At 35.7% G+C, this 24,165-nt stretch overlaps 1 protein-coding gene across 4 annotated transcripts in view; it reads left to right on the forward strand.

Moving 5' to 3' along the window:
* RBM27 (RNA binding motif protein 27) overlaps positions 1–19,621 on the forward strand; it is a 67,252-nt gene extending 47,631 nt beyond the window's left edge. For 3 of the 4 annotated variants that reach the window (XM_030841185.3, XM_030841186.3, XM_030841189.3), the window contains 7 exons: positions 617–736; positions 2,107–2,181; positions 2,322–2,486; positions 4,544–4,648; positions 4,753–4,944; positions 14,828–14,938; positions 16,132–19,620. In XM_030841185.3, the coding sequence (XP_030697045.1) occupies positions 617–736; positions 2,107–2,181; positions 2,322–2,486; positions 4,544–4,648; positions 4,753–4,944; positions 14,828–14,938; positions 16,132–16,215 (852 nt within the window). In that variant the 3' untranslated portion in view covers positions 16,216–19,620. Of the gene's footprint in view, positions 1–616; positions 737–2,106; positions 2,182–2,321; positions 2,487–4,543; positions 4,649–4,752; positions 4,945–14,827; positions 14,939–16,131 lie in introns of all 4 variants that reach the window. The other variant, XM_030841188.3, reaches the window with a different exon arrangement.
* Positions 19,622–24,165: the final 4,544 nt, after the last annotated feature.

The following is a 24,165-nucleotide window of genomic DNA, read 5'->3' on the forward strand; positions in this document are numbered from 1 at the left end:
GGCAGTGTTAGGTGATTTGTTGGAGGGTTAAAGGAAACAGGAGTAATTCTATGATCAAATTTCCTAGTAGTTTACCTAGAAGGAGGGAAGACTAGAATTATGCTAAAGCTGTAATTGGTAAAGAAGCTGTAGTCACTCATATTAGCCAGGGTAGAGAGATGTTTAGTCATTTTTATGGTTTGGATAGTATTCATGGTTTGTGTGTGTGTTCAGTCGTGATAATGGAGTGATCTTGTTTTTGCCTTGATCCACCATGGGCACAAGAGTGACCTTGTCTGAGGTTGATGTTCTATGAAAATTGTTTATGTTTAACAAGGGGACACTAAGGCCTAGCTGTGAGTGGCAGTCCAGCTCCTAGATGTCAGGAGTTGTTGTTCTTTTTCCCATAATTAAAAAATATATAAAGAAAAGAAAGATAAGTGATTGTATTCAGAAACACAACATTATTGCTTAAAATTAGTTTTTGTTTTTATATTTGAATGACAATTGAGTTTATGTATAAAGAACTTGTTTTATAAATGAAGTTTTTAAATGTAAAAAAAATATATGGAGTCTTTTTAAAAAATTATTTTAAGGTATTGCTAAGATTTAATTTAATTATATTTGTGTTTCATAGATATTTTCAACTCCAGGCCATCCAAAAATGATCTACAGCTCCTCAAACTTAAAGACACCTTCAAAACTTTGTTCAGGATCAAAGTCTCACGATGTCCAAGAAGTTCTTAAAAAGAAGCAGGTAACAGCCTCAATTCTTTTCCTTCAAGAGGAAAGGATCTATTGAATTCTTTTTTTTTTTAATACATTTATTTATTTTTTATTTATTTATTTTTCGCTACGTTGGGTCTTCGTTGCTGTGTGTGGGCTTTCTCTAGTTGCGGCGAGCAGGGGCTACTCTTCGTTGCAGTGCGTGGGCTTCTCATCACGGTGGCTTCTCTTGTTGTGGAGCTTGGGCTCTAGGCACACGGTCTTCAGTAGTTGTGGCACGCAGGCATCAGTAGTTGTGGCTCGCGGGCTCTAGAGTGCAGGCTCAGTAATTGTGGCTCACAGGCTCTAGAGCGCAGGCTCAGTAGTTGTGGCGCACGAACTTAGTTGCTTCACAGCATGTGGGATCTTCCTGGACCAGGGCTTGAACCCGTGTCCACTACATCGGCAGGCAGATTTTCAACCACTGTGCCACTAGGGAAGTCCGGGATTTGTTGAATTCTTAAGTGATTATATTAACATCTCTGAACAGTTCATGTTGTTATGAAACTACATTTTAACATTTATTTAGCTGCTGCTTGATGCATTGTACACTTGAAAAAAAGATGAGCAAACAGAAAAAATGTTTTGCAGTTGCCTTTCAGTGGCTACATCAAGCACAAAGAAAGAACTTTTTTCTATGTAAAAGTAAAAGACACTGAGCTGTCGTCTCTCCCCCCACCCCCCCGCAAGGGAGAGAAATAAACACTTTTATTTCATTATTTTCTCTTTTAATTCCTTTCTGGCTTCGTAAGTTAGGTAATATTTCACGTGAAGTGTAACAATTATGTAGTTATTATTCATGTGACTCACTTCTGAGTTTCATTATCATCTTAGATTTAAACTCACAGTTTTTCAAATAAAATAGTTATTTATATATATTATCTCAGTATAATTGGAGATTTAATTAACAGAGGGGTTGGAGGCAACATTTTCCAGGCAAAAATCCATAGATTTTGCTATCATTTCTAATCTATAGCTGCATGTCACTTTTAGACTTTATTTTTAGACTTCAAACTTCAAAAATAAGGATTTCGCTTATTATGTGGGGAAGTGAAAACTTGTTTTTCTTTACATACATATTCAGGTCATTTAAGTGAATAAACCTCATAGATACAGCTAATTAGTGTTCAGTATTTTAAATATTAAAGTACAGTTACAAACATAAACTCTTTTATATTGGAAGTGTTGGGGAAAATAGGTTTAAAGGTTTCATCTCTGGCTTCAGCTGTTTTTTGATTAGGAGGAAAATCTGTCTCGTATAAGGGATGACTCAGAAGAAATGAGTTGAGACTGTAGTAGCCATATATATCATGGGCAAACTTAGTTATTCATTACTGATTTTTTCTTTACCTGTTCGTACAGGAAGCAATGAAGCTACAACAAGATATGAGGAAAAAGAGGCAAGAAATGTTAGAAAAACAAATAGAATGCCAAAAGGTAAGATAAATGTTCATTATTTGCATGCTGGAATTGATGTATGGAATGGATTTTACAAAGATATCCCCAATAGAGTTTTAAAGGTTACTTAAACTAAAATTTACTAAGCATAGTTTTACTTTTTGCTGTTTATTTTATAGATGTTAATATCCAAGCTAGAAAAAAACAAAAACATGAAACCAGAAGAGAGAGCAAATATAATGAAGACTTTAAAAGAGCTTGGAGAAAAGATCTCACAATTGAAAGATGAGTTAAAAACATCTTCTGCAGTCTCCACACCATCTAAAGTAAAGACAAAAACAGAGGTACCTATTTGCACTTTTCATTCAGCATAGGGTTATTGAACATCTGTGGTGTGCTTTGCACTTTAAAAGTGCAGTGGAGGCTTCCCTGGTGGCACAATGATTGAGAGTCCGCCTGCCGATGCAGGGGACACGGGTTCGTGCCCCAGTCTGGGAAGATCACACATGCCGCGGAGCAGCTAGGCCCCGTGGCCATGGCTGCTGAGCCTGCGCATCCGGAGCCTGTGCTCCGCAACGGGAGAGGCCACACAGTGAGAGGCCCACGTACCACAAAAAAAAAAAAAAAAAAAAAAAAGTGCAGTGGAATCCTTAGGTAGCTAATAGTCTAGTGTGAGACAATTATAAGTATCTTTTTTTTTTTAATGTTTCTGTAGATGCTGTACACTTCCTCTGAAAGAAGTGATAATACCCGGTTTGAACAAAGATGTTTTTTAACTGAATTTTTTTGTTCTCCATGCTGATGATGTAACTGCTTAGAGTGATGGCAAGGAAAGAGACATTTCCTATTTCAGCAGCTTTTTTTCTAATTTTTTAATAATGTTGTAATGCAGCCATCCCTTTTAATATTCAAAAGATATCATTGCCTTTAGTATGGGTAAAAATATGGCTTTCTATTGAAAAGAATAATCAAAAGTTCTAGATCCATTTAAGTCTAATTTTGTTCATTTCTATTTGTTTCCTTACCGTAGAAGAATACTTGCTTTTACACCATGGTTCCATCATTATTCTACAGCTCTGTAGTGGGATTTTAGATAAATTTGCAGCCCTTTGAAAACTGGGAATAAATTTGTCAGATATATATATATAGAATGCAAATTTTTATGTACAATATTATATTACATTTGAAATTGTGGTTCTCTGTTATTAAAGGAATGTAAAGTGTTTCATTAAGAACACAACATTGTAAATCAACTATACTCCAATAAAAATTTTTTGAAAAAGATTAATTTATGATCTAAAAAAAGAAAAAATGATTGCTTTTTAAAAATATAATAAAATGTTATTTTAATTGAAATTTCCCCCAATAATAAAAAGAGCATTTAATTATGGAAAGAAATTTAAGAGAATATGGGGGAAAGAAAATCTCTCATAGTCACACCAGCTAAAGGCTGATAATTTGTTTCTTACCAAAAAAAAAAAAAAAAAAAGAGCGGCAGTAGTTATAGGGTTCAGATCTGAAAGCAATTATGTAACTGTTATGTTTGTACTATTAGTGAATTTTTATTGTGTAATTTATTTTGCCCTATTATGTTTCACTTATGATGCTTTATTATGTTCTCAGCTCCCTCATCTCAAATGACTGTTTCCAAGGTCTGATTTTTAGGCCATCTTTTTTTTTTTTTTTCCCTCAGTGATAGTTTATTTATTTCACATAAAAATCCCCCAAAGCTCATGGAAATGATGCCTTCATATCACGACAGTAATCAGAATGAATTGTCTTTGTTTTTAAAAACCACAAAACTAAAAAAAAAGAAACCACAAAACTCGCCGTCGGAAGGATGGGTGTGTGAACTACGACTTGGGGAGGGACTTATGATGCATCCCATGTGTCACAAGAGGAAAACTCAATGTTCCTTTACAAGGAGGGCTCGACATCTGTTGCATTTCAGCCAAAAGCTGCCCGGCAGATACAAAGCTTTCGCAAAGCCGATTTCAGAGGGTATGGGTAGCAGCCCTAGGTGCTGCCGAGGACACAGTGGCCCCGTATGGACGGAGCTGTGCCTCAGAACTTCACACACCTGTGTACAGGTGGCCGACCTGGAGACAGCCACCCCGGGGGTCTCTCTATTCTGGAGGGGCTGTGCCATCTTAATTAAGCATTTGTAATAGTGCTTGCTTATTAAGCAGTAATACTGTTTATTGTTACTACTGATAACATTATACTCTCTACATGTTTTCAGTATTATATCTGTAAAGTTACTTTCCTTAAAACACCCATGTTTATTGCGTGCTCTCACATTTACCCAGAAGAGATGTGTGTCATTCTGTAAGTGTAATATTGTGAACAAGATTTTGTAGGTTGTCTAAAAAATACATTTTTACTCTTAATTTTTCCAAAGGCCCAAAAAGAACTATTAGATACCGAACTGGACCTTCACAAGAGGCTATCCTCAGGAGAAGACACAACAGAGTTACGGAAAAAACTCAGTCAGTTACAGGTTGAGGTGAGATTTAAGAGGAGTTACCCACTACATTTAACATCTCGAAAAATAGTTTTCCTAGATTTAGTCTGATGATGTGTTATATTCTGCTTTTTGTTGTTATTCAGGCTGCGCGATTAGGTATTTTACCTGTGGGTCGAGGAAAGACCATGTCCTCTCAGGGTCGAGGAAGAGGCCGAGGCCGTGGAGGAAGAGGAAGGGGTTCACTAAATCACATGGTGGTGGACCACCGCCCTAAAGCACTAACAGTTGGGGGATTCATTGAGGAGGAGAAAGATGACTTACTTCAGCATTTTTCAGTAAGTTTTTAAAATAGTAAATGCCAACTCTAAAAGCATTGTATTTAGCATTTCCTTGATGCCTTCTGTATAAATGTCAAATGTTTTATAGATTAGAAAAATAAGTTGTAAAATCATGGGTATTAGTAAATTCCTATTAATATATTTGAAGGTCAAGAAGCAGCTCATGCTATATTCCATAATACTTCACATAAATGCATTTGTAACAACAAGTTATTCGAAAGCTATATTTGATTTTTGCTTTAGGGTTTATTACATGGTTTACTAGATGTTTATAGTCAATAAGTGAAAATAGTCTGGGATGGAGACGAAATCCAAAGGAAGAATTTGTTAGGAGAAGAGTCATGTTTAGTTATATTCTGTGTACAGTGGTGACCACTTGCTTTTAGACAAATATGCAAATAGATATTTGCCACAAGTGAATGTTTTTGTTATTTTGCACATAAACAGTATATTCTCTTTCTAACCACTCATTAATTCATCTAGTAAATATTTTTTGAGTGTTATTTGTGCTAGAGCATTTTCATACATGATCTCATGTAACCTTAAATAACTGTATAAAGTGCAGGTAGAAACCCATGTGTACAGATCGGAAAACTAAAGCTTAAAAAAGTCACCCAAGATCATACAGTTAATAAGAGGCAGGACCAAGGTAAAAATACACAATTGACTGTTAACATCCAGGATGCCTATTCCTCAAACAACTTTTTTGAGAGAAAACATTTTCAGCCCTATTGAGTGTTAAAGATGGTGAGAGAAATCTTAAAGAGCAAGATTTCACTCCATAGTTTCTTATTAGTTTGATGCTCATTAATCTTGTTTCACCCTGGCTATTAGAGAATGGTGGGTTATTATAAGATGTCCAGATTTGAGAGCCACCTGGGCTGCAGTCTGTTTACTCTTGAGCCAGTTTTTTCACTACCCTGACTGTTATTTTCTTTTTTTGTAAAGTGTGAGATTGTCTTTAAGTGATGTCTTTGAGGAGTAAAGAAGATAATATATGGAGGAGCACTGTACATGGGCAGGGTGTTCTTCTGGAGGCTGGGTGAATGTCGATTTTTGTCTCTCAGGGTTGAGTATATAATATTCGAATTTCCTTGCCAAAACTTGGGCATGGGCATTTAGACCCACTGCCAGCTCTGGTGAGGTGCATTACATAATAATGTATAATAATATAAAGCAGAATTTTTATAAATTTGGCTCTGTAGAAAGTTTTAGTTACAAAAAGTAGGTAATTTTGTTAGGTAGGAAGCTGCATGCTCTACCCTGAGGGTTATATATAAATCTTTAAGTTTTAATCCAGAAGTCATGCTCAAATGGCTCTCTCTCCTTCTCATAAGTAGAGTCATTCTAGAGTATCTAATAATAACCAACTTTTTTTTTTTTTTTTTTTTTTGCGGTATGTGGGCCTCTCACTGTTGTGGCCTCTTCCGTTGCGGAGCACAGGCTCCGGACGCACAGGCTCAGCAGCTATGGCTCATGGGCCCAGCCGCTCCGTGGCATGTGGGATCCTCCCGGACTGGGGCACGAACCCGTATCCCCTGCATCAGCAGGCGGACTCTCAACCACTGTGCCACCAGGGAAGCCCCAATAACCAACTTTTATATACATACATTTGTTAAGTCTGAAATACGGCACTTGGTTTGTGGAAAGGGACATGTCCAGGCATTTGGGGAAGGAGCAAACAAAGCCAAGGCTGGTAAGGCAACTTCAAGAATGAGACACTACCATTGGTTTCGATGGTGTTTTGTAGTTTGTTTTTTGTTTTGATAGGGTACTATCAGACAGTCTTGAATGCTAGAAACACACTTACACTTGTAACAGATACTTGGGCAGTATAGTATGCTTTCTTTGAAAAAAATACAGAAATACGTATGCCTAAGACATTATTGAAAGTAGATTTAGCAAACCTATAGGGTAACTCTTCTTCAAGGTCTTTTATAATCCCACAAAGACTAAAGTAAAATGTATATTTTCAGTATTCTTTTACTGTCCTTAATGATTGTGAAAGGATCATGGATCAACCATATCTGTATGAAAAGGTGATGGATGGGTGTTAGTGAAGCTGTTCTGAAGTGTGAGGACCTAATTCTAGAGTCCTTCAGTTTATTCTTGTATTCATTAATCCAGCAGTCCCCAACCTTTTTAGCACCAGGGGCTGGTTTCATGGAAGACAATTTTTCTGCGGACCGGAGGGGAGGGGGGAAATGGTTTCAGGATGATTCAAGCCCATTACATTTATTGTGCACTTAATTTCTATTATTATTACATTGTAATATATAATGAAATAATTATGCAATTCACCATAATGCAGAATCAGTGGGAGCCCTGAGCTTGTTTTCACATGCCACTCACCAATAGGGTTTTGATGTGAGTCTGCAAGCAGAGACTTATTAGGGTCTCTGCGCAGTCGAACCTCTCTGCTAATGATAATCTGTATTTGCACCCACTCCCCAGTGCTAGCATCGCCACCTCAGCTCCACTGCAGATCATCAGGCATTAGATTTTCACAAGGAGCGTGCAACCTAGATCCCTCATATACGCAGTTCACAGTAGGGTTCATGCTCTTATGAGAATCTAATGCTGCTGCTGATCTGACAGGAGGCAGAGCTCAGGTGGCAATGCAAGCAACGGGGAGTGGCTGTAAATACAGATGAAGCCTCACTTGATCACCTGCCACTCACCTCCTGCTGTGTGGCCCGGGGGTCGAGGACCCCTGCATTAATCCACTTTTAAGAATTTATCATACGGAAATTATGCAAACGATTCTGCAAACTGTAAGTGTGCTCAGTGTAGCACTTGCTATAATAGTGAAAATGAGAACTATCTAAACGCTCAACAGTACTTTGCTGCTATTAAAAACATGTTTTTAAAGAATAATGACATAAGAAAATTCTCAGGATTGTCTTTTAGGTTAAGGAAAGGTGGGATAGGAGAGTAGTCATAAACTTGGAGTGGAACTGCTTTAAATTGTTAGTTCTGGGTGGGAGAATTCAAGTTAGTTTTAATTTTTTTTCCCTTCTAGGCTCTTCTCTGTTTTCTGTGCTTTCCAAAGGAAGATATCTTATTTTTAAAATCAGACTTTTTAACTTCACATTCATTTTTAAGATGAAACACCAGCATTTTTATACTGTATATGTTAAAACCAAATTTGAGGATATGTGTTAATCTTGGGCTTTACGTCCCAGATACGTACATGAAAAATATGAGTAAATTTAAAAATTGTTGATCTTTGAGCAGCATGGGTTTGAACTGTGCTGGTCCACTTGTACACAGATTTTTTTCAATAATAAGGCTGACAGTAAGTTATTACCAAGATTTTTGACCATATGGAGAGTTAGCACCCCTAATCCCTGTGTGGTTCAGGGGTCAACTATATACACAAATTTAAAATCCAGAGAATGTTTATATACAATGGAAGTTATCTATAACAACATAAAACATGTATAATAATATATAAATATTTTAATAGTATATATCACTAGTCAGACTTTTTCTAGTAAAGAACCAGATAGTAAACACGTTAGGCTTTTGCGGACTTCGTACAGTCTCTGTCACATTTTCTCCTTTTCCTCCTCTCTCTAAACCTGTCCTTCCCTCTTCCTCTTCCTTCTTCTTTTTCCTTTTCTTCTTTTAATAATTTTTTATAAATGTAAAAATAATTCATAGCTCACAGGCCACCAAAAACAAGGTGCTGGGCCATGTTTGGCCTGAAGGTTGTAGTTTGCAGACCCCTGGTATATATTATTTTATTACTTTATATATAAAATATTTAAGTTCAAAAATGGGAAATATGGGACTTCCCTGGTGGCACAGTGGTTGGGACTCCACGCTCCCAATGCAGGGGGCCCGGGTTAGATCCCTGGTCAGGGAACTAGATCCCACATGCATGTCGCAACAAAGAGCTCGCATGCCACAACTAAGGAGCCCACCTGCTGCAACTAAGGAGCTGGCGAGCCTCAACTAAGGAGCGTGTCTGCTGCAACTAAGACCCGGTGCAACCAAATAAATAATTTTTTTTAAAAAAGGGAGGGCTTCCCTGGTGGCACAGTGGTTGAGAGTCCGCCTGCTGATGCAGGGGACACAGGTTCGTGCCCCGGTCCGGGAAGATCCCACATGCCACGGAGCGGCTGGGCCCATGAGCCATGGCCGCTGAGCCTGTGCGTCCAGAGCCTGTGGTCCGCAACGGGAGAGGCCACAACAGTGAGAGACCCACGTACCACAAAAAAAAAAAAAAGTAATAATAATAATAATAAATTAAAAAAAGGGAAATAATATCATGTAATATATAAATAGAATTTTGTATATTTTAAAGATAAAATCAGTGAGTCCCAAAAGAACTTTTTTTAAAAAAGAATCCTTATTTATATATCTTTCATTTGACAGAGTTAGGAGGGTATCAAAGACCATGAAGAATTTCCTTTAAGTATTTTAATATTAAAGTTTAGGTAAAAGCTGAAAATTTTAAGTCATAGAGGCTTGCTTAAGGGCACAGATAGGATGAGAGCTTAGGGTGCTTTCCTTCACTCCTGGGTAAAGAGAGGTTCAGCTAATTTCAACAGGGAAAGTTATTTATGCTGAATGTTTGGAATACTTGAACTGTACTTTGGCATTTTTTCAATAGTATGCATCATTTAACTACAAAGATTTTGAGCTATGGTAGTGTGGTTTAGAGTTGTACTCAGTAATAATAGAGTGGAAGTAGATTTTTTTTATTTTCTTCTTCCTGATTATGAAAATAGTAAATGCTTCTCAGGATGCATTTAGTAGCTGCAAGTAACAGATAAATAACTTGGAAAATATGGACGTTTATTTTCTTTTTTTTCAAGAAGTTTAGAGGTAAGGAGGTTTTAGGATTGATTATTTAAGAAACTCAGCTACACAGGTTCTTTTCATATTTCTCCTCTACTATCCTAGTGTGTTGGCTTTCTTCCTTAGGTCTTTTTCTTCATGATGTCAGTCAGGATGGCTAGTTAGGGTGTTTCCTGTTTTTTCACTGTTAATGGACAATGTTATATACATCTTACTGTATTTGGCGTTTTTGAGGGAAGTAATGTTATGTGGACAGTCCTGTGCATTGCAGGACCTTTAGCACCTCTGGCTCTCACCTACTAAATACTAGTAAGTGCGCTTCAGTCAGCGTGACCACCAAAATGCCCTCTAGAGTAACATTATCGTCTCCCACTGAGAACCATTGCCCTAGGTTAGTTCATAGGAGCAAGATGACTGGATCGAAGGCACGCGTATGTGTATTTAAAATTTTGGTACAGCTTGCCAGATAACCCTCCAGGAATGTTGCGCTAATTTAAACTTGTAGTGACATTGGGTGAGAGCACCTGTTTGCCCATATCCTCAACAGCACTTAAGTTTTGTTTTTTCATCTTTGCCAGTCAGGGGATTGATGATCATGACTGGCACAGATTTGGCATCAGTTTCTAATCTGGGAAAATGGCTGTGTAGGTGAATTTCTCTCTGCGTAACTTCTACCTCTAAGGTTCTACATGCTTCTAAGTTACTGCATATAATTTTTTATTGATGATATGTAATTGATTTGCTCATATTCACACATATATTCATATATGTTAATATTTGATTTATTTTGAGGGGCAACACACATATACATAGTCAAAAAGAAAAGTATGTACGATGAAAAGTAAGATTTCCTGGACTTCTCTGGCGGTCCAGTGGTTAAGACTCCATGCTTCCAATGCAGGGGGCACGGGTTTGATCCCTGGTCGGTAAGCTAAGATCCCGCATGCCGCGTGTTGTGGCCAAAAGAAAAAGAAAAGGAAAGAAAAATAACATTTCCTTCTACCTCCAGTCATACAGTTCCACTCCCCATAGGCAATTACTGTTAATTGTGCATATGATGTTACTTTGTTTTTAATGGATGCATGGTGATTTATTGTATAGATGTACTGTACTAGATTTAATTAGTCCTGTATTGATGGACCTCTAACTTTTCTCCACTATTTCATTATTTCAAGCCGTGGTATAGATATGCGTGTGAGAGAATATATATGTGTATATAGAAAAATTAGATATTTTGATAGGTATATGAGGCAAGTCCTAAATTTTTTTAAGTATTTTTAATTAAAAAAATTAATACAAGCAAAGGGTCAAAATTCGGTTAATAAAAAGTAAAAATCTCACCTCTTAATCTTGGCCTACTCTTACAAGGTAGTTATTATTCTTGGATATATTTATAGAAAAAAATTACGAATATAAGAATACATATATTAAGTCTCTCATCAAAAAAATTTTACCGGGGCTTCCCTGGTGGCGCAGTGGTTGAGAATCTGCCTGCCAATGCAGGGGACACGGGTTCGAGCCCTGGTCTGGGAAGATCTCACATGCTGCAGAGCACCTGGGCCCGTGAGCCACAACTACTGAGGCTGCGCGTCTGGAGCCTGTGCCCTGCAACAAGAGAGGCCACGACAGTGAAAGGCCCACGCGCTGCGATGAAGAGTGGCCCCCGCTTGCTGCAACTAGAGAAAGCCCTCGCACAGAAATGAAGACCCAACACAGCCGAAGATAAATAAATTAATTAATTAATTAAAAAAATTACCAAAATGGGATCATTTATAAATACAGAGGTGCATTCTAAACATTGCTTTTTTAACATAAATATCTTGGCTAATTGGTATTTTCTTGAAATTATGAAGATAATACTCAACTTAAAATGTTTATTGAAACTATACCAATAAGAAATGTATAGTTAAGTGATTTATCAGAAGGTACCATATTACCTGCCCCTCAGGTCAAGAAATAGAACATTCCCAGCACCCCAAAAGTCTCCTTCTGCCCCCTTCCAGTCACTATCTTCTCTCCTCCTCAGAAAAAGTCTAGCCTCACTTTATTATAATCACCTCCTTGCTTTCTTTATACAGTTGATTCTCATTATTCGTGGATACTGCATTGCACATTCACCTACCCACTAAAATTTATTACAGCCTCAAAATCAATACCTGAAGTGCTTGTGTGGTCATTTTCAGACATGTGCTGTGAAAAATTTGAGTTGACCAGTGCACAAGTTCCCAACGGAGGTCAAATGAGGTGATGTTCTGCCTTCTTGTCTCAGCTCTCATCCTGTAAACAAGTCTTTTTTGCTGTCTATTTAGTGCCCTATTTCTCTCATTTTTTTGTGCTTTTCATTGGTGATTTCACTGTTTAAAATGGCTTCCAAGTATAGTTCTGAAGTGCTGTGTAAGTGTTCAGTAAGGTAGTGATGTGCCTTATGGTAAAGATGTGTGTTAGAGATAAGCCTTGTTCAGGCATGAGTTGTCATGCTTTGGGCCATGAGTTCAATGTTAATGAATCAACAGTATATATTAAGTAATGTCCTTAAACATAAAACAAGGTTACATATTGATCATTGGCAAAAATGTTTTGACCAGAGGCTCATAGGAACCTAACCCTCTATTTCCCCTAGGAACAATGGTTCAGTGTTTGCTAATTCAGTGCTTGGGTGAACTTTATGTGACTACTGCAAATAACGAGAATCAACTGTATTTTTATCACCTTAATGTGTATTCCTAAATGTTATAGTATTATTTTGCGTATTTAAGAAAATTTATATATATGGAACCACATAGTATATATTCTGTTGTGTCTACTTTTTTTTCTTAACATTATATTTGTGAGATTCATTTGTGTTATTACATGTAACAGTAGTTTGCTATTTTTATTGCTGTATAGTTTTCAGTTGTATATATATATACCACAATTTATTTTTCCATTCTCCTATTGATAGATATTTGGGTTATTTCCATTTCATTTTTATGAACAGTGTTGCTGTGAACATTGTTTTAAATGTCTTTTCATATATACATGTACATTTCTGTTGCATATACATGGACTTGTTGAGTGAACTGCATCAGTTTTATTAGTTTAGATTCCCACTGGTGGTGTGTGAGAGTTCCTGACTTGGTATTATTAGAATACATCTTTATTCTATTTATTAATCTTATTTGTTACAAGTTAGGTAGTGGGAGTTTTATATTCTTAGTTCCTGACTGCATACAAATTAAATTTCTCCTTCTTCCTTCAGTAATATATATGCAGTACATCTAATGCCTTAAAATTTCTTTTGGAAGATAGAACTGCTACCCTCTTTGGAAAGCAACCCAGTTAATATAGGTTAAAAATTTTTATATTGCTTTTTCTTGCTAATAAAAGTAATATAACTTTACTTAAAAATTCAAATAACAAAGTTTAAGGACTAATGTGTAACATGGTGACCGTAGTTGACAACACTATTATATAACTGAAATTTGCTAGGAGAGTAGAACTTAAATGTTCTAAAAACCCCCCTCTCCCGCCCCCCTCCCAAAAGGGTAATAAATACGTGAGGTATGCATGTGTTAATTAACTCGATGGGGTATCCTTTCACAGTGTATCAAATCATCACATTGCACACTTCAAATATCTTACAGTTTTATTTGTCAGTTACACTTCAGTAAAGCTGGAAAGAATTTAAATAATATAGAAATGAACAAAATACTGAAGAAATCTCTATAATTGGGCTGTATGTTAAAGGATAGAGTAAGGGCAAGGGATGTCTGTTACACAAATTACCTGTTTTTTTCTTTCTCCAAGGTTTATTGAGATATAATTGACATACAACATTGTATTATTTTAAGATGTGCAACATAATGATTCAGTATACATATGCATTGTGATTACTAACATAAGTTTAGTTAAATCCATCACCACACATAGTTAAAATTTTTTTTTCCTTGTGATGAGAACTTTTAATGTCCACTCAGTAACTACCTGATTTTGAAAAGATGGTAAATGTATATTTGGGTTAGGGCCATTTTGATGTGTCATTTTAGTTTGTCCCATGAATCAAAATGTTTGGTGTCAGGTTATAAACATTTAACACCTACAAGGGATAATAGGAGTTTTTCCTTTAATCACAGGCTGTGGTATCAGCAGAGACAGTAATTGACTGGTATGCATCTGGCCTAATGTACATTCTTGCCATGCAATGATCTGAGTGTTCTATGGAAATATTTTGCAAATGTTTCATGAAGTTTATCAATATTTTTCCTAGAAAATATAGGGTGAAACCCCAAATTTAAAAGAGCCCCTTCTATTACATATTTTAGGACTGAACCAAGAATTGGGGATAATCTACAACCCAGATCTGTTGATAGGAAAGCTGTAGGAATGATTAAGCTTTCACTTTCATGAAACTTTGGGTCTCTGTTCTTTTGTCTCGATTGCTTTGTCCTTAAAATTAAACTTTTGGTTTCTCTTACTGAAATTTGCTGGGGAGGAAAAAATGTTTAGACAGTAATAACAAGAAATACATTTGAAACTGCGTAGTTTTACCCTGAGATAGGATAATAGGTGTTTAACATTTGTGGGATGCGTAGATGAGCTGCAGAGTATTTGTCATTGTTATATAGCATTTCAGGAAAAGAAGTGGGAATAGTTTTAACAGATATAGATGGGGATATAAGAGATGTCATGAGATGAATAGATAATTTTTAAATTACTTATATTTGTAAGGTTTTACTCTAAATATGTAGATTATCAAAGCCAAAGGCCAATAATCATATTAAGACAGTATTTGTTGTCCTCATCATGACTTTTCTATGTAGAATGACTATATAATTTATATCCAAACCAAGACAGATCTTAAAATTTATGTGACATCAACATTAATCATGGACTATCCTGGGAAAACCAGACATGTGGTCTTCTAATTAAAAAGAACTTCACTTTTTCTAGCTCTCATTGGAGATTATTTGTAGATCCATTTTAACAGGTTTTTTTTTCCCTCAAGTCATTAAACTTTTAATAGCACACAATTTGAAGAAATCATTAGTAAGTGTGAGTACAAACTTTTGTGTTCTTCTAAAATCTATTTTAGCCTGCAAACCAAGGGTCAAAATTCAAAGACCGTCGGCTACAAATATCATGGCACAAGGCCAAGGTGCCTTCTGTATCCACTGAGACTGAGGAAGAGGAAGTCAAGGAGGAGGTAAATTTAACGATTGAAAATAAGAGTTGAATTAGATTGTTTTCCAGTTATATGCTTTTCTTAACATTAAGTAATAAAAATTTAAAAATAAATATTGAGTTTTTTCATGCATGTAATTAATTAAGACTAGTCTAGAAGTTTATTAAAGAATCATATTAGGTGCAGAAATAAAAAAGCTCTTTTGGGGGTTATTTTCTGGTGTAGGAGAGACTGTACTTTTTTAAAATTTGCATTTATTTTGGCTTTATTGGGGCTCTGGACGTTTTTATTTTGGTAAATGAAGACATGGATTAAGTGAACAAATTAAATTTTATCTGATTGTTCTAGTTTTAACTTATTCAAGTTCCATAAGTAATAGATTTGAGTTTTCTTTCTACATATAGTTGGTTAAAATGAGAGAGTGTAAAGAAGATGGCCATAAGAGGGAAGAATAGCAAAACCAAGGACTTAAATAATACAAGTACTAACCAGCTTCTTAAAACATGAGAATTAATATTGCTTTTTTACTACAGTATTTCTAATTAGTTTGTTAAAATGGACACTTAGGCAGCATTGCAAGTTATTCCTCATTCATTGTAATTTTGGTTTTAAAAGATAGCATTTATGCCTGATCAAGAGTCTTCCTGACCAAGTGGGTAATTTTACATAACAAAAGCAGAAACATTTCCCTTCTTTAAAAAAGAAAGAAAAGAAAAATCTTGGTATTTCGGGAATGTTTGTAGATACTTTTACTTTGTGTAAGATTTTAGATTTTTATGTAAGATTTGGAATGTCAGTGTCATAGGCAAGGTATTATATTCGTCCTTCACAGTCGGATATTAGAGGAAACGTTTAGACGTTCAAATGGTTATTTACTTTTCTCACTTTTAAGATAATAGAATAAAATTAATTTTATCAAACACATGTTTCATAGATATCCCCCTCCCCCCACTAAATGTTCATATGTTATTTGTTTTTCTGATGATATTAGAATGGAAATCTTCTATTAAACTAGCAAAATTAGCAGGGGAGAAGAATATATATATATATATATAAATAAATGTTTTGGGGTTTTTTTGCCCCCAAAGATACTTTGCGTCACTTGTAAATCCAGCCTGGGCTTTGTACACTAGTCTGTTTGTCCTTTGGCCTAAAAAGCACTTTACTTAACTTTCTTGTGCCACTGAGCAGATTTTACCCTCTCTTTTCTTCAGGAAACAGAAACATCAGATTTGTTTTTGCATGATGACGACGATGAGGATGAAGATGAATATGAATCTCGTTCATGGCGAAGATGAAATCTGATGCGAGCTGTATACTTTTTAGGAATATTGTTTAGAAGAACAACTTTTTAAAATTATTTAAAGAAGTCAATGAGCCAAAAAAATTTTTTTTATTTTTATTTTCAACACAGTAGGTTTAAGGACAGCAAGTTTGCTATTTAAATACATCTCATAACTGTTCATGATATTAAAGCACCAAAGGCCTAGTGACTTTTACACAGTTGTGAAGATCCACAGGAATGACTTGGATAATCTCTAGAGCCTTATTTTTCCACACCACCTGTTTTTGTTGCTATTGGTGTTGGATTATGATGTAAATGACAGGGTGTTCAGAAATTTTATTTTGGATTATAATCTGCTGATAAAGTTTCATTAAATGTAAAAATCGCCTGGAATCTTTTATCTCTTAGCTATTATGGATGGGTCATCAGATAGTAGGAGATATTTGTAATTAAAATACCCTTTTGCTTTCAAGAGTTGTCTTGGAAGAAAAGTAAATTTTATTATTTTATTGAGGAGGAGCCCAATTTGTATTCAATCTGAATTCGGGGGGATTTAATGTGCAGCAGTAAGTAATATTTTAGTGTAAATTGTAACTGTTCTTCAATGCTATAAGGCAATGGTAGCTAGCTCTGTGGGATTTCCATTCTGTCATCATATTAACTCTCCTGGACTTCTGCCACTGATTTTTAGTTTGCTTTGAAATTACTGAGCACTGGTTCAGTTGGTCCTTTTTTTTTCCTTTCTTTTTTTTAACATTCTCAGAATATAAAAGGCTTTCACCTGTTGCCCCTTTCTCGTCCCCATTTTCTTTCTCCTGCCTTTTTATTAATAGCCTGACTTACCCATTATTGAGATAAGTGATTCTTTTGGGCCACCAAAAGTCAGTCCCCAATAAAAAGTTTAAACCAGCACCTTGATAAACAAGTGATATTTTGATGAGAATAATGGAAGGATTTGTGGGGAGAGAGAGTCACCAGCTTTATTTTTTTTTTTTTTAAAGCTTCACTTTAGTTAATAGTTATGCAGAAGGGTTTGAAAGTGTGTGAAATTCTTTCCCTAAATTTAAACCATGATGGTGAGGTGACTGGGGATAGGTTGGGGGTGGGATGGGGTAGGGGGATGGGTATGCTAGTAATAAATGGGAGTCATAACTTGACTTTGATCAGATGACCTTATATTTTCATAATTTTGTAGCTTGTTGCTATCCATGAACATATGCATCCTTCAGTAGACGGTTTCCTTCACTGTGTGCATTTTTACTGTACACTGTATAGAGTATCTGTTAAGTAAAATATATCTGTAAATTTATGTCCTTGTGTTCTGAATGTTAGATGGAAAAGCAGAGGAGCAACACTACACTGTATTGACCCCTGGGGAAATAAAATGATTAATGTACATAGGATGTTACTTTTTCAAGGATATACACAGCTATGTTTTTATAGTACGTGTGGTGTGAAAATTTGAAACCTCCTGTTGGCTTCAGAAGGTTCTTGGTGATCACTATGTCAAGGATTTTGTTTCCTGAGGTGAAGACTGTTTCTCAAAATAGAAACTATTCACTAAGAAACTTAAAACCATCAGGACTCTAGATTTACTTGGCTACAAGAAGTTAAATCCCATGTTCTGACTATCTTTCCTCTTCTACATGTTTTCCTGGAATGATGTGTCAAACCAGGATCATTTTTAAGTTTTCATGTAATTTTCCCTTCATAATAATAAGGACTTCCTCTTTCTAGGTTATAGTTATATTTCTGAAAACACAAAGCTAAAATAAGCTTATAAAAGAAGGAAAACATTACAGTGGGGTAGAGTAAGCAATCTTGCTTCTTCCTCCTCCGTCATCTCTAACGAAATTTTCCTGATGTCTGTGGCTCAGTTGGTATATATTTTGAAAGATTCATTGTGGTGAATATTTTGAGTCCTGACAGTTTAAACGTGATAGAGGGAACAAAGGATTTATATATTTTTTGTACAAAGTTTTTTCTTAAACTGTATAATTTTGTAAATAATTTGTTTGGTTTTTTTGTGTACTAAAACTACCAGCGTATAGATTTCAATAAGAATTGTTGTATTTTTGTATTTGGAAACTGAAAATTACAGTAAATTAATGGAGCTGTAAGGAAATTTTCAGTAGACTGACAATTCAGCAGAGTGAGATTCCTTTTCATATGATTTTTTAACCTAAAATTGACATCTTATTACACTCTCAGTACAGAGAGAGTTGAGGATTTGTTTGACCTTTTTAGTTCTTGGGGGAGAGGGGGGTGAAAGAGAAGGATGTTAAAGTGAAGAATAGCTAGACACTTTTTCGAGTAAGTTTTGAGGCCCTTTATATAAAACTTAGTTTTCAATACACCTAAAATACTTCATAAACGTCTTTTCCTAAGACTTCTAAAACATGTTTGACTCTCAAAAATGTATTCAAAATATGTGTTAATATAATATTAGAAAATTTAAGTTAAGGTTAGCATAAACTAGTTAAATGTATATATTTTTTCCTTTAGGACTGAGATCCCCAAGCATTAGAATTTCTCTTAAAAGCAAGTAACTATGACTTGTTTTCTTGGCATCTTCACTTACAGAAATAACATATACCATCTGAGGCAAATTCTGTTCTTTTTAATGTGTATGACATCTTTCTAAGTAGCCGTTGAGCAATAACAACCACCAGCCTGGCTCGGTCATCTTGGTTTACTAGTGGATTGCTGCCCAGGCTTAAGAGGTAACCCCAGGGAATGCAGAATTTCCCTCAATTTCTTCATGCTGTAACATTGAGAAAACGTCAGTAGCTAAGGTGATAAATTGGAAAACGTCTTGTTAGGGTGAAAAAAAGAGGTCCATGCTGATGGATCATTATTTCAAAAAAAAAGAAGAAAAAAATCATGTGAAAAGGAATAGTGGTTCCTCTTGATGTATAGTATGCCTGTATTATAGTTTTTACAAAATTGTGAACTTGTGTAATAGTATAATAGGAGATATTGTTGAATTTCTAACTGTTTATACATTTAAATTCATATATGTAATGTTTGTTTTATCGATTACAATCTGAATTTCTAAGAAGCATGTTGACTTTTGCAATAAAGATGCAATATGGAATGGTTCACAATTGAAAAAAAAAGATAAAAGTGTTGCAAATTTAAAAGAATTTGGAAAATTTATGAACCATTCCAAAAATTATAACAATCACCAAAAGAGCTGTAATTCTGGCTTGTTCTGGAAAGAAAGAAAACGTATGTGTATGCTTGCTTGAGTGTGAGAATGAATGAGTGATGGATATGTGTGTGTGTGTTATGTTGGGTTCATGTACATGAGAGAATGCCACTCAATATGAATTTGGGTACCGAAGTCACTGGCTATTAAATATTCAGTAGAATCACTCCTTTGACAGAGTGGTCTTGAAAATGAAAGAGAAGGGCATTAAAGTGTTAACTTATAAGTAACCTTTAACAGCCATATTTCTTTGTTCATGGATGGATCTTGGTATCCCAGATAAAAAGCACAAACAATTTTATAAAAGCAATTATTTTAACATTATCTTGAGGATATTCAAGATGCCTGCAAACAATAGGAAGGACATTTTCCTTAAGCACAATAGAGAGAAGGGAAAGAACACCTTGAAGAGATGACCTAGGGCTTCCCTGGTGGCGCAGTGCTTGAGAGTCCACCTGCTGATGTAGGGGACACGGGTTCCTGCCCCGGTCTGGGAGGATCCCACATGCCGCGGAGCGGCTAGGCCCCATGAGCCATGGCTGCTGAGCCTGTGCATCCGTAGTCTGTGTTCCGCAACGGGAAAGGCCACAACAGTGAGAGCCCCGCGTACCGCAAAAAAAAAAAAAGATGACCTAAAGATATGACAGTTCTAATTGTGATGGATATTTGTGAGGAATAACGAGAAGGAAGTGATCTTTACCCAAAAGGACTATGTGGTGATGGGAAAAGGATGTATATATCACTTGGGCTCCTATTTTCTTGTTTTAAAAACTGCTTTTCATACAAAATTCCCCTCCGAATGTTTATGCATTGTCCAAGAAGAGTCGTTCTTTAAATCTCAGCTTATACAGGAAAATAATAAAGAATGGGAGTAAATTTCATTTTCATTATTTTCAAATAAACAAGTTTTATTCATATTTTGTGAATTAAGTAAATGGCAAATAAGCTGTGTGACCATTTGTTTTGAATAGATGATAATTTATCCAATAGATGTTTATCATAAACATGAGTCTAGGGCTTTTGGTGGGGGAGCCAGCATAATTTTGAACGTAATTACATTTGTTTAATAGTAACAAATAGTACTAAAATGAGCTCTCATTAATTATTGGTTTTATGTGATTTTTTTTTTACTGCTTTTGATGTAAGTTATTCTATAGCCAAGGATAAATTTTGAATCACAAGCCCCAGTTTACTGTCTAGGCTGGATCTAATTATGTTCCAGTAAACATAAGACATGAGTGAGTATGTCAACCTGCAGGACCATTTCAGATTAGAGAGTCAGGGTTGCTTTAAACAAGTGGACCAACATTTTGCAAGTCAAACCTGCCCCATTTGGCATCATTTTTAGTCTCAAAGATCTACTTGAGGGGCCAACCAAGACTGACCCAAAAAAAGGCTATACACTGCTAATGCATGTATTACGAATCACCTTCATTTATGCTAAATCCATTTATTGCCAAGTGATCTCCTTTCTACAGGATCATCTACCATTTGGCCTCTTACCTGGTTCTGCAATCGACCTTAGGCTAACTAAACCATCCCAAGCATTCTGAGATAGGCGACTTGATACAGGTGAAATTAAGGTCAGAACAGTGTTTGATAATTGTTTGCAGGATATTTGTGGTTTGAGTCTACTTTTATCTTAGACTTCAGCAAACAGATTTTTTTTGATTGTGGTGGTTAGGAAGCGTGATAAACACTTTTTCTTTCTATTTATGTTATATTTTTCCTTTTATGAAAGGTGAGCAAGGGAAGAAGGCCCTAATCTAATAGCCTATTAGTTTGTTTTCATTGAAAGTCTGTATTTCCTACATCACTGCAGTTTTCTAACCACTTCATAGAGTTCTTTTTTCTTACTAGGCCGCACTGCGCGGCACGCGGGATCTTAGTTCCCCGACCAGGGATGGAACCCGTGCCCCCTGCATTGGGAGTGTGGAGTCTTAACCACTGGACTGCCACGGAAGTCCCCATAGAGTTCTATTACTTTGATAGAGTGATCCACTAGTTCTTAAAACATTTGAGTTGGGGTAATGGTTAGTGCTTGATTGTTCAGAATTTTTGTTCTTTACTCAAATCTTTGTTGGGGAGTAGGGTTATAGAAATAAGCCTTTTAGTTGCCTAGCCATGTTTCTGTTGAATGAGTTTTCAACACTGCTTTGTAAGCACTTCATGAAAGTGAATGTCTTTTTAACAGTTTTCTAAAGTCCTTGTGATTCTCTCTCTTCTTAGTTTGCCCCCAGACAGCTTCTTTTGTGAGATACTGATACATTTCTCTCAATTTGAAATGAAATTAGATAATAAGGGCTAACGTAGACCTTGCCAAATAAATGCGGTTTTTGATGATGATTTGGCTTCAAGATTGAGGCTGCTCACATGTTTACTTTGAGTTCTTAGACCAAAGGCTGCCGATTTATCTGTGTAAGCGTCTGATCCTGTGTAAACTATCTAGTGCTAGTTCCTGAACCAACCTCCAACAAAGGGTTATTTACTGTAGAATTCAAGATTTTAACATTTAAAGCCTGTAGGGGGCTCCAGAAGGCAAAATTTAGTGGGCCTTAGAGCAGTGACTGAATCTTTTTTTCACAGCAACTCAACAGTGAAAAACACATTTTGCACTGGGACCCAGTATATACGTACACACAAACCAAACAAAAGTTTACCAGACAATGCTTACCCTTACAACCCAGTATGCACCTGATATTTTATTCTTGTCAGGACCCACTACTTGGCTTTCAGAATTGCAGTTTGGAAAACACTAACCTATTGAGTTTCAGGGTGAATTGCATTTTTAAATCCCTCTTCCTGTGACATTGTCAATACTATTTTGAGTATAAAATGATAAAATTTTATCTTCTGTGCTTTGCTTGGAAAAGTAGTCTGGGGTCTGAAGTTGACCTTTAGTCTAAAATTAAAGGTGAAAATAATGTATACATCAATCTCTTTATTGATTACTTGATGCTCTTGAGCATGAAGTTATTTTATAGTTTTTAATTTTTAAAATAGACAACTGTGAGTGACTTTTTAAACTTGCCTGTAGTTTTATATTTTTGTCATTTTTTGCCCTGGGAAGGGAGTGGAATGCTAGAATATTGGCGCTACTTTTTATGAAATCTAAGGCACTTTGCAGGAATTATTTAAAAAAAAAAAAAAACCTGCCCACGAAGTCCATACAGCTACAAATATTTAGTGTCTGTGAATCAAGAAAAGATTATTTGGCTTTGAATTTAATTTTGCATTTAGAGTTCACCTTAGCTATCAACGATTCAAAACAAACCAGGTTTGATATCTCTGAGAAAATTGTACATATTCCAAAATTGTTCCATTGAATTCACCCTTTTAAAACATATTCTCCCATAGGTTCATAAGAAATAGGAGATATTGATAAACTCATATAAAAAATAATTAGTCCTTGCCACTTTTTTAAATCTTGGGCAAGTGTGTCATTTGTGTATTTACATGTCTGAGCTTTTCTAGTTTCTAAAATGTAAAGAGAAAGATTGAGAACATGTCAGTGTGAAGGTTGCCATATTTTCAGAAATCCATAGAAGAAAACTATCGTCTGCAAAATAAATCAACACTGGTCATGGAAATATGTTATTTGTACATTTCAGTATTTCTATCCTCTTGTCCATGTACATTCCTTTTCGGATTCCTTAAGCAATAAAACTTGACTTTCCTCTAATACCATGGTGACAAGTAAATATTTTTAATTAAATTAGTTGATAGTTTTAAGCTATTCACTTTTGTGAATTCAGTTCAGTACAAGTATTGAGTGGAGACTGTGAACCAGATAATGGCTCAGTAGTTTGCCTGCATTCTGCTTGCAGCCTTTTGAAGAAGGTGCTCCCTGTTTGAGTTTAGAAGAGATTAAGTGGCTTCCCAGAGGTCACACAGCCTGTAGTGGTGGCACCAGGATTTGAACATGGGTCTGATTCCTGCGCTCATGTGCTTAACCTCTGTGCCCTGCTGCTTCTAATAAAATGGGATATTGCAAGTATGTAGAATGTCACTGGTCTTTTTTACTAGTGTCTGTCAAACACTGCCATTCTGGCTCCATCTATCTCATCTGCCCTGGATTGGAACCGGGCTCCCTTGGGGAGTGATACTTTAGGTAGCATATTGGAAACCACAGAACATAGCATTTATAGATGCTAATTTGTGGAGAAGCATTTTAAAGTAATAATTTTCTGTGACCTCCATAATGTACAGCCAGCCAATTTGATACCTTTGACAATAATTTGGCTGTATCATAACCTATGTTTATTTTATGTTCAATTTTATCTTAAATATTTTTCCTGTGGCAAACAGAATTATGATAATCTTGCAGTATTTCTACCTTGCTTCTTTGTGTTTTTCAATATTTCTGGTGCCGTCTTTCTTTTAACCTTGGCGTTAAAAAAATCATGTTGTACATAAATAAGTTTACATGCTTTAATTTAATGATGTTTTCATATAGTATACTGAATTTTCTAGGCAGAAAGTGCTGAGAAAAGCAGTGTTTGTTCACAGTTATATTTATGCCATAGATTTTTTTTTAAAGAGTATATTCTCAGTGAATAAAACTGATGTTCATGTCATTGTTCTGTTGTTTATAGAGTTACTTGATTTTTTTACATGTTCAGATTTCTTATTTTAGTAATGTCATTCTGAATCCTTGTGGATTTCTAATTTTAGCTATTTTGGCAACTATGAGAGATGTTTATTGACTACTAATGATATGGTAATAATTGTCATCTGCAAAAAGGAAAAGAT

This window comes from Globicephala melas, chromosome 3 (assembly GCF_963455315.2).
Source record: "Globicephala melas chromosome 3, mGloMel1.2, whole genome shotgun sequence".
Taxonomy (NCBI): Eukaryota; Metazoa; Chordata; class Mammalia; order Artiodactyla; family Delphinidae; genus Globicephala; species Globicephala melas.